This window comes from Misgurnus anguillicaudatus, chromosome 20 (assembly GCF_027580225.2).
Source record: "Misgurnus anguillicaudatus chromosome 20, ASM2758022v2, whole genome shotgun sequence".
In the NCBI taxonomy this organism is placed as follows: Eukaryota; Metazoa; Chordata; class Actinopteri; order Cypriniformes; family Cobitidae; genus Misgurnus; species Misgurnus anguillicaudatus.
In genome coordinates, this window is record NC_073356.2 from 37,490,822 (window position 1) to 37,503,852 (window position 13,031).

General features: G+C 36.0%; 1 protein-coding gene across 1 annotated transcript; it reads left to right on the forward strand.

Annotated features, from left to right (window-relative positions):
• The first annotated feature begins 273 nt into the window (after nt 1-273).
• cdcp1b (CUB domain containing protein 1b) lies at nt 274-10,265 on the forward strand. Its single transcript, XM_055220388.2, has 9 exons — nt 274-508; nt 3,112-3,327; nt 3,511-3,870; nt 5,227-5,586; nt 5,691-5,885; nt 7,871-8,248; nt 8,334-8,690; nt 8,773-8,860; nt 9,269-10,265. Exons 1-9 carry the CDS (start codon nt 445-447, stop codon nt 9,819-9,821), a joined length of 2,571 nt encoding a protein of 856 aa, XP_055076363.2. The 5' UTR covers nt 274-444; the 3' UTR covers nt 9,822-10,265.
• The last annotated feature ends 2,766 nt before the right edge of the window (nt 10,266-13,031 follow it).

The following is a 13,031-nucleotide window of genomic DNA, read 5'->3' on the forward strand; positions in this document are numbered from 1 at the left end:
CAATTCTAGTGGTAATTATAAAATTACAAAGTTATTTACACCACTAAGTCTTTTTATTACAATGTTTTTGCACCACTGCTTTTTTCTAAACGTTATGGTTGTATTGTTTGCTGTGTAAAATTTAAGAACAATTATTGTGAAGTAAAAAATATGAAATTATTGGACCTATTAGAATCACTTCGATCAATGTAAGTCGAATTGTTTTTTTTTTGCAATATTTTCTGCAGTTGTATACCTGTGAACGCAGGTCAAAACAGGCATAGACGCGCGCACGCGCACACACACACACGCCCTTCTGCGCGCAACAGGTAACAGAACCAGGAAGCGCTCGTGCCTTTGGATACATTCAATTCAACATGCAGTATCCGAAGATTTTATCCAAAAAAGGACTTTTTTAAATACATGTTTTATTTTGGGAAAGTTTAGGAGCAATTTCGGACAAGGATGGGCTCGTGTTTGGTTGCTGTTTTTATTGGACTGGTTTTAATGCAAGTTCACACCTACTCAGGTGAGTTGACAAAGCGCGCACACCAAACACTCCAGCTCATGCACGAAACACGATTAAACCCGCATGGTTATTTATTCGTTTTAAAGATTGAAGGACTTGAAATCTAGAAACTTAATTGAAATATTTTTGTAAAAAGTATAAAATGCGCAAACATATAATTGGGAAGTTTGAGACATAATGGGGTGGGCAGTGTTCGTTGAAAGTTGGTCACACAAGGCCTTTAATTTCTTTGATCTCGCATATGATAGATGTTTATTTGATGTTGCTTATAAAATGACTATATAATTAGGGCTGCCAAACGATTAATGGCGATTAATTGCATTCAAAATAAAAGTTTGCATAATATATATTTGGGGGTGTATTGTGTGTAATTATAGATAAATGCACAAATGTAAAAATCTAAGAAAATGTTATTTATGTATATATGTTTTACATTTATATATAATATAAAATGTATAAAAATCTAAACAAATAAAAATATTTAAATATAAATAAATACATGCATGTGTGTTAAATAATTTTAACACAGTGCACATAATTATGCAAAAAAAACAACCTTTTATTTTGTATGCGATTAATCGCAATTAATCTGAACCTAATGGTTGGCTGTAAAAACGAATATTTATATATTTATGTAATTGACATTATGCCAGCTAAACTGAAACAATAAGATGTTAATTATTTACCAGCAGTGTATTACTGTAGAAATGGAGGGCGGTTTGTTGCTCGTGGGCAGGGAGGGAAACCATACAGCTTTTACAGTTTTTTTTATGCATATCTGTGTTTACTTTTCTATTGACATTTCACCTTTAGCACAATAAACTTTCATTTTTTTCCTTTTAGAATATCTTAAGTTTAACCCAGCTGCCTGTTAAAGGTGCAGTGTGAAAATTTTAGTGGCATCTAGTGGTGAGGTTGGGAATTACAACCAACGGCTCAGTCCACTGCTCACCCCTCCCTTATGAAACGCATAGAGAAGCTACGGTAGCCGCCACCGGACAAACATGTCATCGTCGGAGACAACTTAGTAAAAAAACTGTCCGTTAAGGGCTTCTGTAGAAAAATGGCGGCACAAAATGGCGACTTCCATGTAAGGGGACCCTCCCCGCACGCAGATCAAAAGGTCTCGTTCCAAGGTAATAAACACATAACGGTTCATTATGAAAGGTCTTTATACACGTATATTATCTTGCATTTTTGTCAAGAGATCCTTCTAAAAATGACACACTGCACCTTTAAAACCCAGCTGAAGTCATTTTTGTTATCCTAATGTAAAGGACATTCTGGGAAAATATAACCTTGATATCTTTAATATTGACTGAGTAAGATCATGTCAAAGATTAAATCAATAAGTGAAATGAAACTTTGATGATTAGATTATGAGACTTTAGTCTGGATTTCATTTTTATGTTTGAAGCGGGGATGTTTATATCATGCATATGGGGGAATGTAATTGTTGTTATTTTCAGTTTGATGAAAAATTACATTTGATTTAAAATGCATAAAAGGCCGTGCATTAAAACTGCAAGGCATGAGTCCAATGTGAAATGGTTTTGCATTGAGCGGTGTGTGTATCTCCAGATGACACAGCTTTTGTCACTACAAACAAATGGCATGGTTAATTACATCGTGATGATATTAAGTGCTTGATATTGTAAAGCTTTTAGTTGTTTTCTAAAAGGAGTTTGTCCAGAAGGGTGTGCCAGCTGATTCATATGTTGTCACAAACATGAGTAAATATTCAGACAATGTAAGTCATTTGCATGATGTAACATGATACAGGAGCAGGTTTTCTCTTGTGATTTGAGGAAATTCAAACAGTTACATTTATGCAATAGAAATCATGTCTAAACATGTGAGTGTGGTATGAAAATAGCAGTGAGAGTAGCATTGAAGTCTTTACGATACACAAATGTCAAACAGACATTTAACTGCGGTACATGTGGACAAGATAAAAAAAATGTAAAGAGTTGTTTGTGAGCACTTAATTTAATGTATTCAAAGTTGAATTGTATTTATTTATTGTATTTAGACAATACTTTTTTTGTATTTGACTTTTGTATTGTCTCTTTGCTTTTATGTGAGTTGAAATCCGTATGCACCCATGTGGTTTGTTTACAGAGTTGCATATTGAATTAAAGAGTATTTACACTTTAAAATACTGTGTTCTTTTCAAAAGGGACAAACCCAAATTTAACTTATGCTGGGTTTGTCTCTTTTTAACCCAATGGTGGGTTGAGAATAACCCAATGTTTTGTAGGGTTTAACGTTTGCTAGCATGCATCAGTTTACATTATGTTTTAAAGTAGAGATGCACCAATCGGCCAGACAGAGACCAGAATTTAAAATGACAGATATAGAAGGCACTGCATGTTGCTTATATTGTTCAAAAGCATGATCAATCTTTACACAATCTCTACACACATCATACTAAGTAGGAACAAGTTTTAACCACAGCTGTCTGATTTGGATATAATGTCAATGAGCCTGACTAAGTTTGAGAGCACTTTATTTTAAGATCTGTTCAAATGAAATTAATGTCTTCAAATATAGATAAATCTATTTTTTTAAATTAATTCAGTACATGTATTTGATTTTTGCAGAGTGTTATCAACTAGATGTGAAACCTGATCTTGGCACTGTAGTCATCTTCAGAAGAAAGGCTGATCAGGCTTCAGACTGTAGTGTATGTACGGGTGAAGGTTCATCTCAGAACTGTGGTTCAGAACTGAGACTTAAAGGTCCTGCGGTCGCCACCGTAAACTTCAACTGCACCCAGCCGGGAGACGTCTATACTGTGGAGATCAATCAGGACATCGGTGAGTACTTTACTTTAAGAAACAACATGCAAAGCAGATTCATGATCCACTAAAGCTCTTTCTGAAACTCAAAGTAATACACCTCTTAAAGCTGAGTGGATCATCTAGTTAGTATTTTGTTTTATAAAAAATCGACTTTTTTGCTTGTATTTTAACTGTTATCTTTGTGTATTCTGATTGCAGATTGCGCGTCAAAATCTTGCAAAAACATTAATCCCGTGCATCCGGATTCAACACGCTTCCTGAACTTTACCAGAACCTTCACATGGGATGTAAAGGTTCAGCCAACTCAGATGATCCAGCTGGATTTCCCAGCTCCAGGAATGAGGCAGATCAAACCCTCAGAACAATGTTTGAACAAGCATACTTACACCATTATTGCCTACCAGCGCTTAGGACCCATCACCATCGGCACATTTTGTCGGAATGGTACAGTCAATCGTATCCAGATCTTGTACAGGGGACGTGTATCTCTGGTGGTTGCCAAAGGCACAGACCTGAGCCCGTCTGACTTCAAAGTGTCCGTCGGATCAGATACAAATAGTAAGTGTTTGGACCCATTTGAGAAAGTCTATGTGTTGGTAGTGTCATGAATAGGGTTGCAAAATTCTGGGAAACTTTCCATGGGAATTAAGGGGAATATATGGGAGTTAGTAAATTAGATATCTAAATGTAAGCTATTATTATAACTATAATAATGCTTTTTATGCTTTTTTGGTACTCAATTAAAGTTCAACTTAAAATTAAATCAGTCAAGACGTAATTTTTAAAATGTGTATTACCTTGCATGCATGACATGTCTGCTTGTGACCAAATAAAATATTTCTTTAGGTATATATGATATTGTAAATAATTCCCATAAATTCTCGTAAACTCCACTTACGTTTCAAAGTTGGAATATTTCCAAAATTCCCCAGATTAAGTTTCCATTTTTAACAGAAACTTACCGGAAACTTTATGCACCTTTGCAACCCTAGTCATAAATGCAAGAAATTATGAATTCTTGTTGTTTTGTTTTGCCCAAATGCCCCCCTTTGTAGTCAGGTCAGTGACAGAAATGGTTTGGCAAGAAGAGAAATTCTGAAAAAAAAACCTTTTTTTAAAAGCATGCATCAGGTATATTACTATGTACATAGTGTATTTACACTGATTTTATGTAATAAAAATTACATTTGCACAATTTTTTATAAAAGTTAAGACTGAATAGATGTCAGATGTCAGATGGTGTAACTGCCAATTGCGCAAAAAAATATGAAATATTAAATATTTTATCCACTTAGATGGCATGCAAGTTTAAGCATAAACCAGATGATTATATTTGATTTTATTGTATTTTTATGAATTTATTTACATTTTCATGAAAAATACTGGTTACACCAATTGACACAAACCGGTTACACCAACTCTATTTTCTAAATAATTTAAAAAAAAAACATGTTATTACACTGAACTAGATTATTATATTTTATTCCACATCTATTTTAATGAATTTAGTATTTTTCATGAAAATATAAATAAATAATTCCATCAAATGACACACATCGGTTACACCGTATAAACATATTTTGCAAATAACCCCCCAAATTTTCAATCAAATTGAATTTAAACCAGACATTTTAGACTTAAAAAAGAGAATACGTGCAAGTATTTGCACATTTATTTTGAAATTTTAACCCTTAAAATGTAATTAAACCATAAGGACACAAAATAATTTCATCACGTCATCGACCAGTCCACACTCTTGGTCAGTGGTACAACAAAAACACCTTGTTATAAATTCTTACAGTATCCAATATAGTCTTGTAGACTGACACCACAAATCCTCATCAAGTGTGACATTTGGGGCAGGAGCATCACAAGTATCATTTGACTTTTGATTGTTTTTCTCTGGATCTTTAGCATTGTTTGAAGTGGACGCCAAGCTGCCCAGAGGAGAGTCGTCTGAAAACTTCTTTACACCAAACTACGCTACAGGCTTTTTCAGGAAATACAAAATAAAATGGAATTTTGCCATTGAGCCCTTGCATAATTTTACGGTTAAATATGTTGAAAAAACCGAGCCTGAATGTGAAACAGGAGCTGTCTCACTTGACTATTTCTTTGACGACACGACTGTGATTACAAGGACTTTAAAGGAGGACCCACCGGTCAATAAACTGGGAAGTTTCGACGTGACTCTGGACAGCTGTGATGCAAAGAAAAATCTTGCTGGTCTTCTTTTAAACTTCGAAGTGTCCGTGTTCAGAGGTGGAATTCCAAGTAAGCCAGACAAAAACAAGATTTTGTGTTTGAAATTATTGGGATTTTAGAGCCGAGGACTGTAAAATGCTGAAGATCAATGACGTGTATGTTTTCTGATACAGATCTTTGTACCGTGGATCTTCAGAAAGAGGGATTGAGTCTGCAAATAGAAAAGATAAACCCGCAGTCGTACTGTGAAATGAAAATGAATTCTGTGGTGCAGGAGAAAATCGTGGTACCCACGGGAAGCAAAGCTGAGTTGTCTTTCCTCGACTGCACCGCCGAAGATCTCCAGCTGATGGCCACCAAAACCATCGGTAACTAAAAAAAAACAAATTACTGAAGTGGAATAATTAAAAGTTTAGACATACAGAAAAATGTGAAAAAGCTTGATGCTAAAACACTAACCTGATTCAAGTATTGATTTCATTTGGGGTTTTAATAGGAACAAAACAAGAACTGTAAACTTCCCTAGATATGTGGTTCAGCTTTGAGAGACAATAGCTGTTCAACAATTCAACAAATAAAAAATTGAAAAATCCTGAATATACACTCACTGTAAGATCGACATTGATCAGTATTGGTACAAAGCAGTCTCAGACCCTTGTTTAGAAATGATGTGACGTCACAAAATCATCAGAGACCTCTACTGTAAAATCTTCTTGAAATCCAGTAATTTTGAGATGCCTGTCCTATTAAATTAGATTACCTCAGACCTCAGTGTTCAAATTGAGGGGGGTTGGGGTGGTCCCGACCCCCCTATAAAGCACAAATATATAAATTAGGGGGGTCCCCTAGTTTTTTTATTTAAAATACTATGTCAATTTAAAATGCTGGTGCTGCGCTGCCACAAAGTGATACTGTCCATTGTGGCAATTTTGCAATAAACTAATTCAAAAGATTTGAAATAAATGTAAACTCTCAAGTGTGCCTCACACTGTTTTCTAGAAGAATTGATAGATTGTTAGAGTTAGGATTCGGTTAGGGACTTTTAAAAAAGATGGGACCCCCATAATCTTTGACATGTCAGTCTCCGACACAAATTAATAAAAGCAAAACGTGCTTAAATATATACAAAATATCTAAATATATAAAGTATAAATATATACATAGATGCCCCCATTCAACCACTCCATCGATGCGGACCATTAATGGGGCATCTACTGTATGTATATGCATCTAGATCTAAATTAACGCAATTCTCCATCTAGGTTAACTATAGACTCGAATCCGATAAACTCCGGCTATGAGTAACCCACTTCTAGCCAAAATAGACTTGAATTTGGTTACATGCCGTTTTCGCCAAAATAATTTGTGCGATGTCTGATATCATGTAAGCAAATCAAAAGTTTTATGAAATAAAAATAAAAAAGCAAGGTGCACAAGTTTCTGAAAATAAATTACATAAATAAAAAGTAATACAGAAACAAAAGGGGGTCAATCAATTTCTAGAATGTCATATTATATAAAGAAGGGAGGTAGCTTTCAAGAAATTCTTTTTTTAAAAACAGAAAAGTTTTTGGTACATTTAGATTTGTGAATAAAGAATTTACCTAAAATTAACATTGTGTTAACAAAAAACTCAGCTCTACTGTCAGTTAACATCATTCCAAATATTATATGGTCTCTAGAAAAAGCAGGCAGTGACTGTATTTTGGTTTCCAGCCAGAAGGACATGTTTTCCCAAAAAATATTTGAATGAATACAGTAAAAGAAAAGATGGTCAGTTGTCTCTACATCACTTTGGCACAATTACAAATATTAGGGTCAAAATTAAATCTCAGTCTTAAAAATTCACCTGAAGGGTATACACCGGTAAATATCTTAAAGTGAATTTCCTTTGCTTTAGGAACTACTGGGAACCTCGTAAACTCATAATTTCTGTACAATATACTTATCATAAACCTGTAATACATTATTACGGTAAAAATTCCCAGAATACAATTTTGAATTAAAAAAAGATCGAATGAGTTTGTTGGAAATCATTGCCATGAGATCATGACCATCAAAAAAAGAGATGGGAGTTCACGTGTGTTATCTAGCTCTACACTGAAAGAGTAGAATAGCTTTTATGATACGTTCGCAAACTCAAAAGTTATTGCATTTATTTATTGATTTGAATTTATTTATTTTCGGGCTATGATTAGACCCTACGGTGTCGAACCTACACATAACCATAATGAGCCCTTAACGCTTTAAAGCCTGATGTACACAGGGCTCAGGTTGCATGTCTATTTCTTTGACTCATTTATTTCATTATCCTTATTTAATCCATAATTCCCAATCTTGTATTGAATTCCAGACTGTTCTAGTGGTTCTGAGTGTGCTGTAGGCGGGACTGCATTAACCATACCAACACTGGACACTTGTCTTCCTGCTCCTCTTCATCAGTTTACTTGGCTTCTTCGTGTACCGGATCAAGGCTCAGTAGATCTGACCTCACCTCTGGGAAACCTGCATCAGTCTGTACCAGACAAAGAATGCAATGAAAAGATCTCTCTCCTGGTCTCTGAGAATAACGACTCTAACATCGGCAAGTTTTGCTTTGTTGGAGAAGGCGCTATCCAAAAAATCCAGATTATTGGAAACGCTAACATTACTGCAACACCCAAAACCCCAAAAGACCTGAGCCAGGACAACATGCCTTCCTTAAAGGCCATCCTTAATCCACAAATCTTAAGTAAGCAAAATCTACAAACGTATTTCTTACCTTGACCTTTTAAATACAGAAACATATTAATGTGTATTTGATGTTTTCTTCACAGAGAACACAGTCTGCATAGTTTCACCACTGGTTACGAGACCCACATATCTCGCGACGCCCAACTGGCCGGATGGTATGATGCCATCATCCAGTGTGAAGTGGCTCGTGGCGGTTCCCGACGATTACCAGGCGGACATCGCGTTTGACGTCACTAAACCCAAGTGCGATTCAGGCCACGCCGCAGTCGAGATAGAGCCGTTTATGTCGCAGGAGCCCAAGCCGCTGTCCTGGAATGAGGATCAAAAGATACCATCCACAATCATTCAACAACAAAGCTTCTACCTTAACATGTACAATTGTGAGCCTAATAGCGGAAAATTTGCTGTGCTTTCGAAGATCACGCTGCAGAAAGAAACCAGTAAGCGAAATATTTTACACATTGATAGAACAGTTGAGTTTTATATTTGCGGTGAATAAGCATTCTCACTTTTTCCATACAGAGAAGATTCTGGGAATTATCTTGGGAATAGTTGGAGCTCTGCTGCTCCTGCTGATCATCGCAATTATTGCGATTTGGTTTGTTCGAAAGTGAGTCTAAGTTTCTTTATCAAGGAAATCATGGTTGTGATTTTGACCAATATGAATCTTACAATCCAGAACCGACTTTTTAAAGGGATAGTGCACCTAAAAATTAAAATTCTCTTAAGTTGCTCCAAATCTGTATAAATGTTTTTGTTCTGCTAAACACAAAGGAAGATATTTTGAAAAATGTTTCGGGGCACCATTCACTTCCATAGTATTCTTTTATATTACTATGGAAGTCAATGGTGCCCCAGATCTGCTTGGTTACATTCATTCTTTAAAATTTGTGTTGATTTTTTGAACAACAAATTTTTTGGTGAACTATCTCTTTAACACTCGATTAGTAAATATAAATAAATCTTTACTTCAGGATCAGATATATCTTCAAACTCTTACAATGCATTTTTCTGCCAGGAAAAAGAAACCTAGGGCCAACAGGTCCTCCATCTTCATGCCCAGAGGACAACCCTTCCTCCCGGGTAACGCCACCTTCCCTAAAACCAGAGCAGACAACGAGTCTCACGTTTATGCCTCCATTGAGGACCCAGTGTCGTACGGAGGTCTTTTAAACAAGGACCAAACCATGGTGGACGGTGACACCGGAGCCTGGACCAACGGACATCAGGTGGACACGTACCATCCGTTCACTGGACCCACAGACTCCGTGCCGGCGGCTCCTGAATCTTCCCTTGATAGAGGAGATGGAAGAGCGGGGAACCAGGCCTATCAGGCTTTCCTAAACCCAGCCAGCACCTTTATTTCTCCGAGACCTCGTTCGCCGCTGATATCACAGAGCAGCTTGGGATTCGAAGACCGCAGGATGGCAAAAAATGAGTTGAACACTTTTAAGGGCGCTGGAGATTTAAATCCCATCCGTTTATCCACTGATGAATCCAGACTACAACTGCAACCAGACTCCGATTCGGATTCGTTTGCTGAGCCTGAATATGAGGAGGCACCATACTGATGACTGTAGTAACTTTTGCAGGGACTACATTAAATCTGTCGGGTGAGCAAAGACCCATCAGCAGTCAACGTGCACGCACACCCAGACTGTGTTTTTCTGCAAAGCTGATGAGAAATATTGACCAAACTCTTTCTCTGCCAAAGTGGTCAACACTTGCATTTTACGATTTTAAAAGATTTGTATTTCATTGCCTGAATGTACAGAAATAATGCTCTTATTGGAGCGGTTTGTGAACTGAAACCCCTCAGGGAAGTTTGGAAAGACCCTTCAAATCTGTTTTGGACATTTGTGTTTTAACAGTGGTGGTTTAACTTGCATTGTATTTCTCATTTAAATCTTGCTATTCTGTATATTTGCATTGTGTGTTCTTAAAATAAAATGTCAGATGTTTTAATATACTTTTGTCTCTGTTCAGGATATATTAAAGAGTTTGATCAACCACGATTACCCTTATAGTTTTATTGGCTGCCTGTAACAGGAGATATTTCCCAAACTCGGGGCCGGATCCGGCCTGAAGTCATGCTGTCTTGGTTTGGGGAATATTCCTACAATTTTCATTAAATAAAAGAGGACCTTTATGTTTAATGTCATTCTCCAAGCACAAAAGTGTAGCACAACAGTATCAAAAGTGACTTGCGTGTTGCATTTCCAAATCTTTTAAGTCATGTGATAACTTTATGTAATAAAAAGACCAAACCACAAGCTGCTATTTACTGAAAATCCTGCATCTTTACTTTCTTTAAAAAAAAATTATTTGAGGTGGGACAATATATCGATATGGGGATGTATCATTGTCCTTCTGAATGCGATACAAGAATTGATATACTGGTGCCAAATACTGATTTTTCATTACATTACATTTGGTATAATACAATGTGTTTGGGTGGTTTATAGTAAATATATTTTTTTTTTAGATTTGAATGTTTGTTTTGTTAATATATATATATATATATATATATATATACATTTTCTTTTTCCACATACCATACATTTTTGTAGCTCCAGATATCCCTGCCTTCCTCAATTGCTCCGATTTGGTCGCCGTGATTTCATCAAGTAAGATGTGATCCTGGATCAACATTTTTTGTTGATCCTGGATCAATGTTTTAATCAAAGATACCCCAACCTACCCTTAACTCAAACCCTAACCATTTTTAAACCCTCAAATTAGTGTGAAATAATAGTTTGAGGAGTATTTCTTAAAAGCCCCTAACCCAATCATAAACCTAAACCTAACATATACACTAATCCTAATCCTGCAATCTGATTGGTTAATGAAAATGTTTATCCAGGACCAACAGTGACTGCGTTTACATGCAGCCAATAACCCGTTCAAATCCGGAATATTAGCAATAACCCGGTCGCGCACGTCCATGTAAACACCGGCAGAAACCCGAATATGCTAATATTCCTGTTTTTAAAATCCCGAATATTACCCCTGGGTTACCTCTTTTCTAGCCCGAAATTTTGGTCATGTAAACGCGCATCGGGATATTCCCATCAAAAGGAACATTGATTTGTGTTCTGCGCATGTTCTATTCGCAAGGAATCTTGGTCTTTTGAGTAGAGGAACTTCTTGTATACAATTTTAGAGCGAGGAGGAAACCAATTGCAACAACCGCGCTTTGCACGTTAAATTAATATATTGCTATGCCCTTCTTGTTTTTCACATCATACATGTATAATAAAGTTCAAATAGATTGTCAATAGTTATGAGAGTAACTTGTTTTTTTTTTGTGAATTTGAATTCAAAATGTAATACTATTCATATTTCGTTAAATACAGTGAATGTGTGAAAAAAGTGAAAGATGACAGAATAACTGCATAGCGTCGTCTGCATAGATGCAGTTTCTAAGATTAAAATTACTTTAATTTAACTGATCCACACAAATACAAAGCGGCATAATATAACTGATTGCTTACCAGCATTAAAACCACTTAAAATAAAAACCTTAGTTTTTTTCTTTGTATGCAGCGTCCGCTCTGTGGATTAGGACGTTGCAATAACGCCGGTGGCTTTATTATTAACTGACTGAATACTTGACTCTTACCTGACATGAAAGTTTACCATCAACAGTACCTGCGCGAAACATTAAACATTGATGATCATCTGCCGACTCGACTGTTTCTGCACGTCCTCTGCTTAATTAACGGCTTTTCGTTTTATCCGCGTGAGGTAAACATTTTTGTTCTGTACGTTTTTACTTGCATGTATTTCTACATATTTTCGGCCAAGTAACACTCAGGATATAATGTAAGTTATTATAGATAGCATGAAAGCTTGTTCTGAAAGGATGACAATTATAAAAATGATCTTTCCAGCTTAATTTAGCCAAAATAATAATGTATTCGTTTTTATACTTTATATATGTTAATTTATCTCCTAATATATTATTGAAAATGCCATAAATAAATATTCATTGCCTTCTGTAAGCTATTGCATTCGTTTTGTACATTTATAGGTGCATAAATACTGTCTAATTTAAATTTCTTTAAGACGTGGTTGTGTTCTCTATTTACCGATGCTCTGTAAATTTGCACTTAAAAACCTTTTTGTTAGAAAATTGTTCTTCAATTAATTTTTTTTTCAAAAATATATTTAGCTGAAGGCTAGTATATAGCTTGTTAATCTTTTTATCAAAAAAAGGAAAGACATGTAACTTAGCCTACCCTGCTTCTACATCGGTGCAGCTTGTTCTGGATTTAAATAATACTTTTATTTTAGTAAATGAAGGCAGTAAAACCGCAAAGCGCACTAGTGAGCCACGCAAAATCACCGCATTTACCTTTCAATCACAGTTTACATCGGGATATTGCCAATTCCATGTATACAGGGGTAACTCTCTCTGCTCACGCATGTAAACGGGTTATTCCGAATGTTTCAGAAACCCGAAACCCGACCTTAACTCGACCATAACCCGAATATTGACAGCATGTAAACGTAGTCAGTGTTGATCCAGGATCACATCCTACTTGGTGAAAAAAAACGCTGTGTCCTCTGATTGGCCAGCTGGAAATGTGATGCTCCTTACCATGTTTTGAAGATTAGCTCACAATGCAATACTGACAGGAGTTAATATCGTCTTTACTACGTTATCAATACATACGAGTAATAGAAAAAACATTAATGATACCTTACCCCTAAACCCACCGTCACAGGAGTGAAAGCAAGTTTGTACAAAAACTTAAAAATGTTATAGTGCATTTTAT